The sequence below is a fragment of the Hakea prostrata genome, unplaced genomic scaffold (assembly GCF_041222555.1).
Source record: "Hakea prostrata isolate BN-2017 unplaced genomic scaffold, UWA_Hpros_2 contig_44, whole genome shotgun sequence".
Classification (NCBI taxonomy): domain Eukaryota; kingdom Viridiplantae; phylum Streptophyta; class Magnoliopsida; order Proteales; family Proteaceae; genus Hakea; species Hakea prostrata.
In genome coordinates this window covers 34,508-51,907 of record NW_028291163.1, presented here as the reverse complement: position 1 = coordinate 51,907, position 17,400 = coordinate 34,508, and the positions used below count along the sequence as shown (strand labels likewise).

Here is a 17,400-nt window from a genome sequence, read left to right as displayed (position 1 = left end):
CCTTGGCCAAGTATTTGGCCATTCTCTCATCTTTCGCATTATACTCCCCATTTATTTGATTCACAATGAGTTGGGAGTCACTTCTCACTTCTAACTCTCGTACTCGGAGTGCTCGGGCAACTTTCAAGCCTGCTATAAGAGCTTCATATTCGGCTTCGTTATTTGAGGCCGGGAAGTTAAATCTTAATGCGTAGCTGACTGTGAAGTTCCTGGGACTTTTGAGTGTTAGCCCTACTCCCGAGCCAGAAACACTACTCGAGCCATCAACATGTAAAATTCATAAGTCTGATGTCTCGACAATTACTCCTTGATTTCCAGTTTTTGGTAGGCTGCTTACCACAATAAAATCAGCCAAAACTTGAGCTTTTATGGTTGTTCTTGGTTTGAACTCGATCTGGTACTCGCTAAGCTCCACTGCCCACCCGGCCATCCTTCCAGCTACATCGGGTCTTTCCAAAATTTTCTTGAGTGGGAAGTTGGTCGGGACTATTATTGGGTGTGCCTGAAAATAAGGCCTTAGCTTCCGCGAAGCCACCAAAAGTGCTAGAGCCTGTTTATCAACGTCCGGGTACCTTGTCTCAGCATTAATAAGTACATGACTCACATAGTACACCGGGTGCTGGATTGTCTTTCGCTTTACCAATACAACACTTACTGCAGTTGGTGAAATGGCAAGATAAACAGTTAGAGGCTCCCCGGTTACTGGTCGGCTAAGACAGGTGTTGTCCCGAGTGATGCTTTCAATTGTTCAAATGCTTGTTGGCATTCTTCTGTCCAAGTGATTCCTCCCGAGCTTGGTGTAGCCCTCAACGCTTTGAAAAAAGAGTTGCATTTCTCCCCTGCTCGGGATATGAACCAATTTAGCGTCGCCACCCTTCCTATCAAGCATTGGATTTCTTTTACAGTAATGGGCGGTTGCACTCCGATCAATGCTTGGATCTTCTCCGGATTAGCTTCAATTCCCCTTTGAGAAACTATGAAATCGAGGAACTTCCAGGAGGAAACTTTAAAAGCACACTTCTCCGGATTCATACGCATTTGATAAGTTCTCAAAACGTCAAAAGTTTCTTCAAGGTCTGCCAAGTGTTTGGCCCGAACAAGACTCTTCACAAGCATGTCATCAGCATATACCTCCATATTTCTCCTAATCTGGTGTTGGAAAATTTTGTTGACAGCCCTTTGATAAGTAGCACTAGCGTTCTTCAACCTGAATGGCATTACTCTATAGTAGTAACATTCCCGATCGGTCATGTAGGATGTATGCTTTTCATCCTCCCGGCTCATCAAGATTTGATTATACCTCAAGTAAGCATCCATAAAGCTAAGAACTTCATGTCCAGTGGTTGCGTCCATTAAAAGATCAATCCTCGAGAGAGGATAACAATCCTTTGGGCAAGCTTTGTTCAGATGTGTGTAATCAGTACACATTCTCCACTTCCCGTTCGCCTTTTTGACCATTACCACATTAGCCAACCAAGTCGGGCATTTGATTGGTTCAATGAAGCTTGATCTCTCGAGTTTTTCAACTTCTATTCTGATGGCCTCATGTTTTTCTATTGCAAAATTTCTTCTCCTTTGAATGACCGGGGTGGCATCTTTCTGGATCCATAGCTTATGTTCTGCTACCCGCCTGTCTATCCCGGGCATGTCACTTGTAGACCACACAAAGATATCAGCATTGTCACACAAGAACTTTGTCAGATCCTCCTTGAATTCCTCTGGTTGCTCTGATCCAATGAACGTCCCCCGATCGGGTAAAGACTGGTTGAGTTGAATTCTCTCCAGTTTCTCGATCGGCTCCACTCTTTGCATATTCACTTTGTCCCTATCATCACGGACTTCAATGGTCAATGCGCTTCCCGAACTTTCTGACCTCCAATTTTCTTTCAAGTAATTCACATAGCATTGGCGGGAGGTAGATTGGGTGGAACTCCATTCACCAACCCTTGCATTGGTCGAAAACTTATGTTTCATGTGCCGGGGAGACACAACTACTTCAAGTGCATTGAGCGTTGGTCGTCCCAAGATCACATTGTATGCTGATAAATATTTTACAACCATAAAGTTGACCAAAACTAGTGTGTCTTGGGGTCACTTCCCGATCTTTAGATCCAAATGGATCATTCCTTCCGCTATCGCCGAAGATCCTGCAAAACCATAAAGAGGAGTTGATTAAGGGGTCGGTAGATAGTCAACTATCTTGAGTCTTTTAAAAGCCTCATAAGATATCAGAACAACTGATGATCCTGTATCAACCAAGACCCGGTGAACCTCTCGATTTGCAATTTTGACTTTGATGATGATTGCATCATCATGCGGCGCTATGACTCCGCTCATGTCCTCATCAGTGAATGTTATGAGCTTTGAGCACGGTGGATTTGGCCTCTTTTTTGGTAGATGCACAGCCACCATGAACCGCGCTTTTGCTTTGCCTTCCTAATTGATTCCATAGTCGGGCCACCCATGATTACATAGACTGTCATCTCCTCCTGATCAACCTTCTCTTTCCTTTGTTAGCTTTTTTAACGTCTTCTTTCAGGCTGGGCGATCGTGTTCCCTTTTTTGGTTCAGGTGAACTGTCAAGTACGTACGTACTGACCAAGTTTGCCTTCTTCCCGGATCTCCGTACGTACTGACCAAGTTTGCCTTCTTGGATCAATTTCTCAGTTTCTGACTTCAAGATTCGACAACCATCCGTGTGGTGTCCATAATCTTTGTGGAAACAAGAGTATTTTGTCATATCCCTATCCTCTGGAAGAGAGTGCAGCTTCCTGGGCCACTTTAGAATTTCTTGTCCTGAATGTTCATCAAAATTTCTGATGGCTTTGCATTAAGGGGAGTGTAACTTTCCCTTCTTTGATCACGCTTCCATCTATTCTTTGATCCTTGATTTCTGTCATTCGGGGAACTCTTCTCTGTGTCCCTATTGGGTCTTCTATCTCAATCATCTTTCACCCGAGCATTGATCACTTCATACATGCTAGCCCACTTTTGGCATTTACGTAACAACGTCCCGTACGTCTTGGGTTTGTCCGTCATGAGAACTTCCAAAAGTCTTTGGTGCGTGATGCCGCTCCAGAGTGCACTGTAGGCAACTTGGTCATCTAGATCTTTGATCTCGATGGCCACTTCATCGAAGCGCTTCAGGAAATCCCAAATGGATTCATTCCGTCCTTGCCTTATGGAAAATAAACTGTCAGATGTCTTCTTGCTCCCGATCGCTCTTCTGAATCGGGCTATGAACTTACGAGCAACCTCTCTAAAATTATTGATGGATCCCAGTTGCAAGCTGCTGAACAACTTGATTGTTGGTCCTTTAAGTGAAGCCGGGAATGTTCTACGAAGCAACTCGTCCACCAGCCCGAGGACAGTCATTACTGATTTGAAGTAGCTTATGTGCTCCTTTTGGTTGGTTTTTCCTTCGAAAGGTGTGAAAGTTGGCATGATGAAATTATGAGGAAGTGGCATGTTCATGATTTAATTCTAGAAGGGCTCCCGATAAACCACGTCTAGATCCTCGTCATGATCTCGATCCTCCAACTAGCGCTTGACCTTCGCCATCCTCTTTCGAAGACGATTTTGCCTCGCTCCATTTCCATTAGATTCAGTTGTATCCTTCCTCTGGGAGTGCGTTCGTGCAACTAACATTCTTGATCGGGTTGGTTGCGGATGACTCTCTCCTTGATGCTCATAATCTTCCCGATGGCTCCTTTGAGGCAAGGATCGAGTTTTAGAAGGTACCGAAATATGATCCAAGACACTGATCCTGGTCCCGTTTGGGGTTTTCTGGCGAAGGTCAAGACCACTATGAATTGATCTCTAACGCTCGGCCTGTCTCCCTCTCAGGACATCCCTCTTCGGTCAAGACCCTTTGGTTTTCTAGAAAGCCCCCAGTAACCTTCCTGCATGAGTGTTCCGTTTTGGGCCTAGTTCAACTCCAATTTGATGAACCAAGTCCCTCAACACTCCTTGCATTTCGAGCATTCCCTTCAGAAGCTCATCTACATCTGTTGTAGTAGCATGTCCCTGGGGGCCTTTTGATGTGCCTTCCCCATGTGGGATTTCTGGAATCAAGTTGTCCTCGGGAGGATCCTGTTCCACTCGGGTTGAGCGTTCGACCCCTTCATCTTGATGTGTTTGATCGTCCTGGTGGGTGTCGTCCCCGGCGGTTTCCTTCCAAGTACGCCCATTGTTTAGTCGTCTCACCATGACTTGGAAACTGTCATTCCCATAGACGGTGCCAAACTGATGCGTAACAGTTATATTGATGTTGCTCCCGACTAAGCCCCCTTCAAGCTAAAGATGATAAGTCCTGCAAAAAGGGTTAGACGCGGGCCGGGCAACCGCCTCCGATGGCTAAGTCAGACTATACACAGATTAAGATCTCGATTAAGGATAACACAAGACTATGCTCAGAATGTATTGGATGCTTACCAGAGGGGTATGTCCTTCCTCTTATACTGTAAGTATTACCTTTTATGTATTTGGCAAGTCTACCCGATGGAGGTTGTTGTTTCTCCTGAGATTATGCCTCCATGTCGTTGGTCCCGCTCGATCAGTGACTGGGTTGACCTTCTCCATTGAGAACGGTTGCTATATTAATCCAGCATGTGTTACGCCTTGATCAAGCTAGTCGGTTCTTATCCCGACTTAAGGTATGCAGAGCCCCGACCGGGTACGAATCTTCCGTATCACACGCCTAGAAGTTCCTGCTTTCACACTGTGATCTCATGCTCTTGATAAATTTTTATAAGGAATACAATGTGTAATCTGTATGGATTTAGAAGATTTTACAGCATATAACCATCTACCTACTTCACCAAAAAAAATATAGAAAACCATTCACTTGTCTTGAGGGTGAATTTTTTGTTCATTTCATCAAAACAAAAAAAAACAGCATATTAGAGGATGAAAGAAATTACAACCAAAATAAATTAGAAACCAACCAACCCCATCTAGGAGGCTAGGATAGGATATAATACAATTATAAAGCTAGCTGTACCTAGCATCAAAAGTTGAAAATCTTAACCAGGAGTGAGGTTGGTCGATCGGTTCTTATTAAAGATATTGAAACAATAACATGCATATGTATAAAATATGGATGCCAACCTATTTAAATATCCTAGGATTACTGATCATTTCTTTCATTTTACACTAATAACAACGGTGACTGTATACGTATCATATGTATAGATATAGTATGATTGGTTTGGCTTGTCGTTACATTGGGGTTGTGGTCTGGGTTGAATGCTTGTATGTTTAATTTGTCAATAGATGAGGTGAAAATTGGAGGAGGTTTTGTTCATCCACTGTCAGAGAAATTTTATGATGAGATGTTCGGATGGTGTGTGCAGAAAATATATTGAGGGAGCCATGATAGGATATTCTGAATTTCATATGGTTGTTTTGTTCCAAACATCTTAATCCTTAACCTGATTTTCTTGCCCTAGGGGCTCTTAAGTTTCACTTTTGTAGAGTTAAGTTTGGTGGGGGGTGGGAATTCCACCTCTTTAGGAAGTAAACTCTTATGTTATTTCTTTTCAGATCTATTGATCCGGGTTTTTTCATTAAATTCAACTTTCAACTTATTGACAAAATAATAATAATAATAAAATTCATATGGTCGGGGCAGAGCATTTATGACGTTAGATGAGGGTGTAATTTTCTTTGACATACAGTGGAGGCCAGGGGCATGCTTTTTAAAAAATTTGACTCATTAACAAATTGTCTTACGTATGTAAGACTAAGTATAAATCATACTTAGGTCTAGGGCAATCATTTAATTAATTTCTAATACGATCTCTCGTTGCAACCGGCCAAAAAAGTGTAGGGAAAGGATGTTTGGGGTAGCATAAGTGATTAATGGGGTGGTAAATCATATCATAGGAAGAAATTTTGCACAAAGTTATATTACTATTAATCGTTGACTCCAACATTTTCTACAAGCAGAGTCGCACTGGCATTGCAAGTGATCCAATCTTACGTGACTTTGTTGGAAAACTTTCATTCGGTTTTATCTGCTCAAATGCAAAAGATACCATGAGCTCTATTAGTTAATAGGATGTAAGTCAAATCAATGTTAACGTGTTGGTGTAATCCAGGTTAGTTGGACATAAGAGGGTCCTTAATTTTTTTGGGTGGAAAGAGAGGAGTTTGGATTACCTCCCCCATTCGGGGAGCACAAAATGCTTCTGTAACACTTCTTTACTACATATTAGGTGAGGGGTTCATGTCGGAGGATTTAATAAATAATTCACAGTTGGGACCAAGTGAATTCCACGTGGGCCCCATCCCTATTTTATAATGTGAAAATGTCAAGAAACAGGACAAGAAAATGATCTATATTCCAAAAGTGAGAGGAGGTGAGAAAAGAAGAAAAGATGGGGGGGGGGGGGGGGGGAAGGTATTTGAGTACTCAACTATTCACCAGGAGTGTATTTAGCACCTTTTATAGACCATTGACGAAAATATCAAATGCTTGGGTTTTAGCACATCATTGAGAGCGGATGGAATTGACTTTGATTAATGGTATAGTTTAGTGGTGTTTCTTGGCTCTCTATTGCAATAAGGACGAGAACTTTGCAGATGAAAAAAACAGGCTCGTGAGTGCACATCAACTAGAAGAACTCGTGCCAACAAGGTTCATAATCTGTTTGAAGAGGGTCTACTTTTCCCCACTATTCATCCCTTACATTCTTTTCTTCAAGGACTGATGGGAATCTTAGAACTAATAACCATTTGGACCTTTCTATAGTTTTGATTTGTTGCAATCCAACAGAGGTGTTGCTGCATTGGGATAGGATAAATAAGAAAATGAAATTTGTCATTAGGACATTGTAGCACATTTTAAACATTTCTTTGAGACCACAACCTTCTCTTCCCAAATCAATCAAACTTTGATCTCTTTTACCCCCATAGTTGACATTCCCACATCAGTGATTGAGTTCAAACCCATAAGCCTTTGTAAAGTCAGTTACAAGATCATTACTAAGTTTATGGATAGTAGAATCAAATAGATTCTCCCCAACCTCATTTTTTCAATCAAAATGGATTCATCAAGGGTCGTCACATTGAAGACAATATCTTGACTGGACATGTAGTTATGCATGGAATCAATCAATAGAGAAAGTGAAAAAGAGGGATTATCGCCATCAAATTAGATATGAGCAATGCTTATGACATAATGGAATGGGTATTTGTAGAGAGGATGCTTAATGTATATGGATTTCCTCTAGTGTGGATTAAATGGATCATGTGTTGTATAACCACACCTCAATTCTCCATTCTCATAAATGGAAGCCTACTTGGTTTTTCAAGCCATCCAAAGGTCTAAGGCTAGGAGATCCTCTGTCATCTTATTTCTTTGTGCTATGTGCTAAGCTGCTATCTAGCCACATTAAGAAAGCAAGAATCAATAAGAAAATTTAAAGGAATCAAACTATGTATGTAATATCCAGCCCTATTCTAACCCTGACCCTAACCCGGATCCACTGTTGTATTCAGGTCCGAAGACCCGAAGCGGTGGTAGAAGAGACCTATGGACCATTCTGATTTATGATCATGATTCGGAGACCGAGCCTATGGACATTGATGATGATACCCCTTGCTTAAATGCATTATCAATGTTTTGAGGAAAGTCTGCGCATCGGAGAAGATTAAACTAATTGATGTACCTAATGACCTCCTGTGCACAATCCGAAGGTATTCCCCGAAACTAGACTTCTTGATTGAATTGTGGAAGAAAACCTCACTCAAATTGACCTTGTATAGCCTTTCAAATCCCTACTTGAAGTTGCTGAACTAAACCTATTTTTCTACTGAGAAACATTTTGGTCGATCCTTTTGGTCGATGCCATCGACCAAAGTTTCCCAGTCTGCCAAGTTAAAGATTCCATGGAATATTCCTATTCTATTTATTATAACCTTGAGCCTTGAGCCCTTGTGCAATCATTTTCTCACCTGAAATCGTGGGGAGAGCTTCCCAAGGTATCTCCTTGGCTAATGTGAAGGGCACCTCATCAAAACTCATTGTTTACTATTGATTCTTGTTTACATCTTCCACACTAAGGTATGAATCACCATTCCACTCTCTATCCTACCATTTTCTATTCTTTTCTATTCCTTTCTTGCTGGTGAGACATTGGAAATGGCGTTGCAACCTTGCAACCACCACTCCAAGTGTCTACACATGATTAACCTATGAGTTTCTTAGCCATCCATTGATGCTATGCCTCCACCTCATGCCTAGCATATGTATTCCTCTATTTTTCTATTAACATCATTTCATTTTGTACCAAACTGAGTTGTAGGGCATGCTATGTTCATGTTTATCACTTCTATATGATTCCAATCGAAACTCTATTAGTTCCCCTAACTATTACATGCCATTTCCATGACAATGCAATCAATCCCAACTCATGCCATGATGTTTGTCACTTGAACTTGTTAGCTCAATTTGGGGCTTTTTGTTTGGACCATTGGATTGGGTAAATTTTTTGACTCATAGTGTCCTACTACTGTTGTTAAGTATTCCTCCAAGTTTCAGATTGATCCGAACACCGGAAAACCAATTTCGGATGAAAACCCCCAAAATCCATCATTTTGTCCCGAAGGAAATTTTGGTCGATACCATCGACCAAAACCATCAACCAAAGTTGTTGCTGATAGCAACCTTGGCCAGTTTTGGTTCAATTAATATCCAATCTTCCTAATTTCTTCTCTAACTTATTATTGATGTTTGTTTAGGGCCTTAACAATTATTTTGGACTATTTCTTGGTACTCTCAATTCATCATCAATTCAACCCAAGGTAAGGATGGTTATCTCCATAAACATATAAATCACCAACTTATGATTTATGTTATTGTGTATGAATAGAACCTTTTGATTACTTTTAAATCTTTATAAGACTGTTATATATGTGTTAGAACAGTAGTATTGACATCTTCATACTTTTGTCATGTTACCTTACTATTCTTGTTTTACTTATGTTTATGATGATTCATTTCAATATCATGATTTAAATTTTATGATAAGATGCATTGGATGCATGAAACATGATGAACTCGAATATGTGATTGCTTACGTATGACTTGGGATTGGGGAGTGTTCTATTGACACTTCTGTCCTTAGGCATCGGAGGGAATAGTATGGGATGTTCTCCGATGGTGCCTATAGACACTTTCCCGGGTTATTGGATGACATACATAGGACTGTCTAGTTGGTTGGCTAGGTTTATCCTTGTCGTGTCAGACCCGAATCGGAAGGGCATTGAGACCGAACAACCTGTGGTAGCGTATGGTTGGATGGGCGCTCTAGGCCGGTAACCAATCCGGTAGGGGACATAAACCATGCTACGGATACCCGAAATGGGCCATTTATTGGTAGGGTTGCAAATGGCTAGACTTGGGCTCACGGGCGCTCAAGACCGGTAACCAATCCGTGAGAGGACGTGAGAGCTTCCCATTTACTATTTGTGGATGACCAATAGGGTTGATGAGTCCGAAATCCGGGATTTCGCTGACTCTAGTGTGAAGGATATGGGAAAGGATCGCCGGGGGCGAGGAATGGACGTATCTGAATCTGACTTGACCGACTGAGTAGATGACTTGCATTGGGCTAGGCTTTACTGTAACATGCGCCAGTACTTATACCAAATGGTGATGTGAGAGAGTGGTGACCTATTCCCTTACCATGGTTTTGAGATGACTTTATCGAACTTCCCTGGCAGACCCAAGATATCTTGTATGATTGAGGGGGAGTGACTGACTACCCAAAGAAGTATGGTGCTATGACTTAAAGCATGTCTACCCTAGAGACTAACATTCATAGAGTTAGAATCATACTGCATCATATGTTCCATATCACATTGCATTATGTATGTTCTGTATGTGTATGATTTCTCAATATGGAATAACTACCTTGCTGAGTTATTCGAACTCATTCCTTTTGTACAAATGTTTTTAGATTATCCTACAGGTACCGAAGACTACGATGGCACCCCCTTCGAGATGGACTATGATTTCGCATACTACCCTTCGGGTAGTGGCATCTCTGAAGATCCAAGTGTTGGAGCCAAGGAGGATTACTATCCGCACCAGGGTTAGCCCCACGGTTGTGAGGGAGCGGCAAAGCTGAGTTTACTTCATCCGTACCATCGAGGAGACTATTATTAGAGAAGAGGAAACCCTAGCTTAGGGCCCCATTATCTTTGTTCATGATTATGTCATTGTGTATGTGGGAGGCATGGACCTACAAATCTTGATCCTTGGACTGTGGATCACATTCCCGGGTATTCCAAATGGGGTACCGGCTGGGTGGATGTGACAATGTAGGGGAGTGGAAATTATCTTGCATTTTGCTTTTGCCGATGACTTAATTCTCTTTGGTCAAGCATCTTTAGAAGAAGCTTATCACTTTCAATAAATTATCCAAAAGTATTGTTAGTACTCAGGACAATTGTTGAACACTCAAAAAACAAGAGCCCACTACTGCAAGAGTACTCCTAATAAGATTAGAAGACTTCTAACTGAAAATTTTAATAACTTGCCTACCTTTAAAATGGACATATATATATATATATATATATATATATATATATATATATATATATATATATATATATATATATATATATGCAAAATCACTGCCATGGTCTAATCCAAGGAGTGAACCTTAAGTTGCAAGGTTGGAAAACCAAGCTTTTAAGCTCCGTTGGGAAAACAATACGTATACAATCAGTCACTGAAGCAATGCACACTCACTTCGTGTCTTGCTTTCTCCTTCCACAGAAGAATCTCAATGAAATAGAAGCAGCTAACAGGAACTTCTTTTGGTCTAATGAGGAAAAGTCTCACATACACACGGTCAGACGAAACACAATTTGTAAACCAAAGAGACTAGGTGGCTTAAATATAAACAACATGGAATCTTGGAACATGGCCTTATTGGCAAAGACAGCTTGGGAACTGACTATAGGGGAAAACTCAATGTGGTATAGACCTATGAAGGAGAAATACTTTAAGAATTCTAGCTTCCTTCATGCTAATGCTCCCTCCATGCAAATGCTTCCTGGGGATGGAAATCAGTTATTAAAGCAAAGAAATATATGATGGATGGCATTCTTATGATGGTAGGCAATGGTGATTTGATTAATCCATGGTTTGATAAATGGATACTACGTATTTCAGCTCTTCAAACCCCCCTACCCCTTCAAGATGAGGCTCCTACAAAATTTTCTTTTGGAATGAAAATAGAGTTCAAACACGGTGGCCAAATGACCTTGCTGAGAAAATTCTTAGCATACCATTGCCTTTATCCAATGCACAGGGTAAAATTGTAAGGGATCAAACTTCCTCAGGTATCTTCTCTGTTGCTTCAGCATATAGATTGTTTTCACAAAATCATAATCAAAATGCCTAGCATCCATGGCTTTCACTCTGGCATCTTCCACTTCCTCTTAAAATCCTTCACTTTATTCGGAAGCTTCTACATGGTAAACTTTCCACACCTGTGTTATTATCTAAAAGAGGATGCAAAATAAATGAACTTTGTCTCCTCTGTTGGAAGGAAAAAGCATCAACAAATCAAAATTTTCTTCAGTGCAGTTTTGCAAAACAGGTTTGAGCTAATTTTAACATTTGATCGTGGGCACATTCATCTGATATTCTTGAACAAATTACAGCTAGGGTTAAATCTGCAAGAAAAAATAAAATGAGATGAAAGCTCTCATTTTACATCTGTCTGCTTTGTGGCTGACATGGTGGGTTGTCAAAATTGCAAGTCACCAAAGAGCTCATAAGAACCCCCAATCAGATTTGGAGACTTCCTCAATCCTTAATTGCTGAATAGACGGTATCATCTCATTACATCAACTCAAAGAAAAACTATATGGATATCAAATGGACAACCCCACCTTCATCTTTTGTCAAAATTAATGTAGATGGGGCTTCTATAAACAAAGGAAATAACACATACCAAGCAAGTTTTGGAGGAGTGGCTCGAAATCATTTGGGACAAACTCTATTTTGCTTCTATTTCAAAGTAGGAAATGCTCCAACAATTCAAACGGAAGCAACAACTATTAAGGAAAAGAATCCAACTAGCCATGACTCATAACATTAAGAAGGTGATCATTAAGAGCGATAATGAAGCGATTGTTCATATGATGAACAACATTGATAGAGCTCCCCCATGGAAGATCATGCATTATCTTCAAGTCATCTTCAACCTAACATCAGCTTTTGAGTCTTTTATTGTTCAACACTCCCTTAAAGAAGGGAATTCAGTTGGGGATTAGCTTGCATCTCATGCTGCACTTAATCAAGTTTGTTTGTTTTCTTTTTTCCCTCCCCCTTTTATCCTTTGGTCTTTGCATTTTGATGCCATTGTCTCTCTGTCCCCTAGAGGTTTTTCTTTTAAATAAATTCTCTTTACCCAAAAAAAAAAAAAAAAAAATCTCTCACTCCAATTGCTGGACATTCCATTTGTTCACACCAAGTGATTCCCTTGTGAAAGAAAGTCAAGAACTGTGAGAAGGCTTTTACTTTTACCGGGGGGTGGGGAGGATGAAAAATAGATCTTCTACATTCGGGCAGGTGCCACTTGATTTCTTGCCCAAGGTACCAAGCAACCACTAGTAGGCCACATGTTGTTCTTCTAGCGGGACGGGTGGATGGATGCACGCTCTGCCCGAGATGCGGAGGATTTGCATTAGAGAGAGGCGTCACTCTTGAAACAATCAGGTTTAAGCATGCTTCCTCCACTTGGATCTTCTTGATCTTTGTTCTCAAAATGATAGTAGTCTTTCTAGCCCTACATTTCTATGAACTGCCTTTTACTAAGTTGACGTGACTATAGTAATTTAACGTAGTTAAGCTGTAATTTCAATCCCCTCGAGGTTCTCCTCCTAGTGTCATCTAAATTTTCCTTCTTCTGGGTGTCTTATATAGTTTTATTAGTTTTAAGGCTGTGTAGGCCCAAAAATTGTCCTCCTAGACTTTGCTTGTGCAGAAGCATTAGGCATCGGGTTAACCCTTTAAAAACAATTTCCAGAGTGTTTCATTTAGTATTTGGATCCCGTCCTTGGAGAAATCTCCCAATAAGTGACCAATGAGTGATAGGATTCAATCATCTGGATATTTTAATCTAAGGGCTAGGATAAATTAAATGAGTGTCTTTGGATTACAATATTTATACATAGCTAAATCCTATCACTCATTGAGTACTCATTGGAATATTTCTCTAAGGAGAGAAGTCAAATCCTTTCCTTTTGCCTAAATGGAGGCTAGGGATACTAAAATCACGAAGTCATGGGGTATATATAGCAAGATTCTCAAAACAGAAGATTCTGTTCGAGTTCAGCAACACTGGGTCGATTGGCTAGGTAGCATTGAGCACTCGACCCAAGCACTCGACCCAGGCTGACAGCAAAGCCAAAAATAGGGATTTGAGTGTCTTCCACTATTCGAAATCAAACGAAACTTTAAACACATATTCTATAACATACCTAGCATGGAAAAATGGCTTTAAATCATATCCCACCAAACTCTAAGGTCATCAACTAATCTTCTCTTCATCAAGGTGCAGTCTCTTCTCTATATCCAACACTGACTTCAAGTATGGGGCATCATCTTCAATCTCCATAGGTTCGGAGTCGGACACTATATCATCTACCAATATGGCCCATAGTTGACTTTCACTTCTACTTCGGGTCTTTGGACCTACAATCAAAGAGTATCCGGGTTAAGGTTAGGGCCGGGTTTCATAGAAGTCCAGCTATCAGAGCCTCATATTCTGCTTCGTTATTACTTGCTTCAAATGCAAATCTTAAAGCATATCGAATAATAAATCCTGCTGGACTTTTTAATAGAATTCCAGCTCCTGCTCCATCTTTATTACTCGAACCATCCACATATACCTCCCAAGTGGTTGGTATAGTGGGATCCTCGATGGTGGATTCCACCGGTGCAGTAGTTTCTACTACAAAATCGGCTAATGCCTGAGCCTTGATTGCAGTTCTGGGCTTAAAGCTCACTTGGAACTCGCTGAGTTCGACCGACCAGGACACCATCCTTCCAGATAGATCAGGTTTATTATGAACTTTACTAAGAGGAAAAGTTGAAAATACCTCAATTGGATGAGCCTGAAAGTATGGTCTTAGCTTCCTGGCGGCCATCATGAGAGCCAGAGCCTGCTTCTTAATCTGCAAATATCTTGTCAACGCATCTAGCAACACGTGGCTTACATAGTAAATCGGCCACTGTTTTTTATCTTTTTCACGAACAAGTACTGCACTGATCGTTGAAAGGGACGTCGCTAGATATAGCTGTAATATTTCCCCTTCTCCGGTCCTGGACAAGATCGGTGGTTGTCCTAGTGCTTCTTTTAACTCCTCGAAAGCTTTCTGGTACTCTTCGGTCCATTTTGCTTCCTTGCTGCCCCTAAAATCTTTGAGTGCCTTGAAGAAAGGCAAACATTTTTCTCCTGACTTGGAGATGAATCGATTCAAAGCAGCAACTCTCCCTGTTAAACACTGCACATCACGAACAGTTTTGGGAGCCTCCATATCAAACAGAGCTTGTATTTTGACAGGATTAGCCTCGATTCCTCTCTGTGATACCATGAAGCCCAAAAATTTGCCTGAGGAAACTCCAAAGGCGCACTTTTTTGGGTTCAGCTTCATTTGATACTTTCGCAGTACTGTGAATACCTCAGTCAAATCTGCAATATGATTTGCTTTTGTAAAGCTCTTCACTAGCATGTCGTCAACATAAGCTTCAACATTCTTTCCTATCAGATCTTTGAAAATCTTGTTGATGGCCCTCTGATATGTTGCTCCTGCGTTCTTCAGGCCAAAAGGCATGACCTTATAATAATAGCTTTCACGATCAGTCATGAAAGATGTAAACTTTTCATCCTCCTTATTCATAAGGATCTGATTATACCCTGAGTAGGCATCCATGAAACTTAGAGTTTCATATCCTGCAGTCGCATCTATTAAAAGGTCAATCCGAGGCAACGGATAGCAATCTTTAGGGCAAGCCTTGTTAAGATCTGTGTAGTCTGTACACATCCTCCACTTCCCATTCACCTTTTTTACCATTACCACGTTGGCCAACCAAGTTGGGCATTCAATTAGTTCTATGAAACCAGAATTCTTGAGTTTTTCAACTTCACTACGAACGGCTTCATACTTTTCAAAGGAGAAATTTCTCCTTTTCTGTATCACTGGTTTCACCTTAAGGATCTATCCAGAGTTTGTGCTCTGCGACAGCCCGATCGATTCCTGGCATGTCCTCAGCAGACCATGCAAATACATCTTTATTCTGTTGAAGAAATAACTTCAACTCATCTTTAAATTCCTCCAGCTGTTCAGACCCGATATAAGTAATCTTTTTCTCATCATCGGTACACAGCTGGATTTGTTCCAGCTTCTCCACTGGTTCGGGTCTTTGCATCTCTGCTTCTTCCCAATCGTCTCGAACTTCTATAGGTAGGGCAGTTACCTTCCTCGAGCCCTCCTTGTCTTTTAAATAGGCAACGTAACATTGCCGAGAGATCCTCTGGTCAGAGGAGACCTGACCAATTCCCATATCAGTCGGGAATTTTATCTTCAGGTGTTTTGTCGAAACAATAGCACCTATCTTGGATAAAGATGGTCGCCCGAGGATAATATAATAAGCTGGCAGTTCCCGAACCACCAAAAAATTGATTCGGACGGTTGTTTCCTTAGGAAAACTTCCAATAGATAAGTCCAACTGGACCGATCCTTCTGCCACCGCAGATGACCCTGCAAAACCATATAGATGTGTGGATGAAGGTTCCATCAAGTCCTGATCCACCTTCAATTTTTGATACACTTCATAAGAAATTAGGTCAGCTGCAGACCCTGTATCAACCAAAACTCTATGCACTTCCCGACGTGCAATCTCTACCTTGATGACTATGGCGTCATCATGAGGTAAACAAACGCCTCTTTCGTCTTCCTCGCCAAAGGTGATAGAATCTTCACCATTCAGCTTTTTTCGCTTCTGTGTCTCTCCGGTTCCGACAAATTTGGATTTTGTTTTCAAACTCCGGAGTGATTCGGGCTCTGGTCCCCCGAAGATGGTAAGGATCGGTGACCGAGTAGCTTCAATCACCTCCTTGCCCTTCTTAGACTTTGAAACCTCCCTTGATCGTTCTGAACTAACCGAACGATCCCTTTTAGGAGCAGCCGTGAGTGGCTCACGTGGCTCCTCCCTCCTTCTACTAACAAAACTGGACAAGTGTCCCTGAGATATTAATCTCTTAATATCTGCTTTCAGATGACGACAGTCATTTTTGTAATGACCATAGTCCTTGTGGAATCGGCAATACTTTTCTCGATCCTGCTGCTCTCCGGGTTTCAAAAGAATTTTAGGCAGGCACTTCAAAATATTTTTTCTTTTGATGATATTTAAAATATCAGCCCGAGGAACATTCAATGGAGTGTACTCACTTTTACCGGGAGACCTTTGGCGCCAAGCCTGAGATTTTCCAACCCGATCACGGACATTTTTCTTTGGCTTCTGCTTCTACTCAGGAGCCTTCTGTTCTTTATTGGAGACTTTATTATCTCCTTGGCGCACATCTAGAATCTCCATAACTTCAGCCTGCTTCTGGCATCTCTGTACCAACTCAGCATAAGTCGTAGGCATATCCTGTAGTAATAACTCCAGGAGTTTCCGATTAGTGAGTCCCGTGAATAGAGCAGTTTTGGCTACTAGCTCATCCAAATTTTCTATCTCCATCGTTACTTTGTTGAATCTTTTCAGAAACTCTCTGATTGATTTGTTTTTTCCTTGCCTGACAGTAAACAAAGTTTCCTCTGTCTTTTTGACTTGTATTCCACTCTAGAATCGCCCTATGAATTTGCTCACCAATTCATCAAAGTTTACGATCCTTCCAGAGGGGAGGTTCGAAAACCACTTTTGTGCTGCTCCAGTTAAAGATGAACAAAAAACCCTGCATACAATTTCATCAGAATTACCTGAAACGGCCATGGTCTGATGGTAATAGCCAATGTGAGCTGTTGGATCTCCGGAGCCATCGAATGTAGAAAAGGTAGGCAAACGGAAGTTATGGGGAAACTGATATCCCGCAATTGGCTCGGCAAAGGGGGTCTTCCGAATGATTGAGTAAATATCCTCAGTTATTCTTCCCTTAGCCAACTGCCCTAATTTCTCATTGATGTTGGCCAATTCCTGACCAATCTGGGTCGGGTGATCTTTAGCGATATGATCACGACCTCGATTAACATGATCATCCCGTGCTATTCGATCATCACGAACAGCCCGTCCTTCCCGAACATTCCGCTCGTCGCGAACTGCTCGATCATCACGAACGGTTCTTCTGACAGTTGGTGAGTGAGTTCTTACCC

General features: G+C 41.3%; 1 protein-coding gene across 1 annotated transcript; it reads right to left on the bottom strand.

Moving 5' to 3' along the window:
* Positions 1-2,940: 2,940 nt before the first annotated feature.
* Positions 2,941-3,375, bottom strand: LOC148999097 (uncharacterized). The gene has a single exon (XM_089141467.1). The coding sequence runs from the start codon at positions 3,373-3,375 to the stop codon at positions 2,941-2,943; it is 435 nt and encodes a 144-aa protein (XP_088997593.1).
* Positions 3,376-17,400: the final 14,025 nt, after the last annotated feature.

Coding starts and splice junctions, on each gene's coding strand:
- LOC148999097 (XM_089141467.1), bottom strand. CDS start 3,375: ATGACTGTCCTCGGGCTGGTGGACGAGTTGCTTCGTAGAACATTCCCG.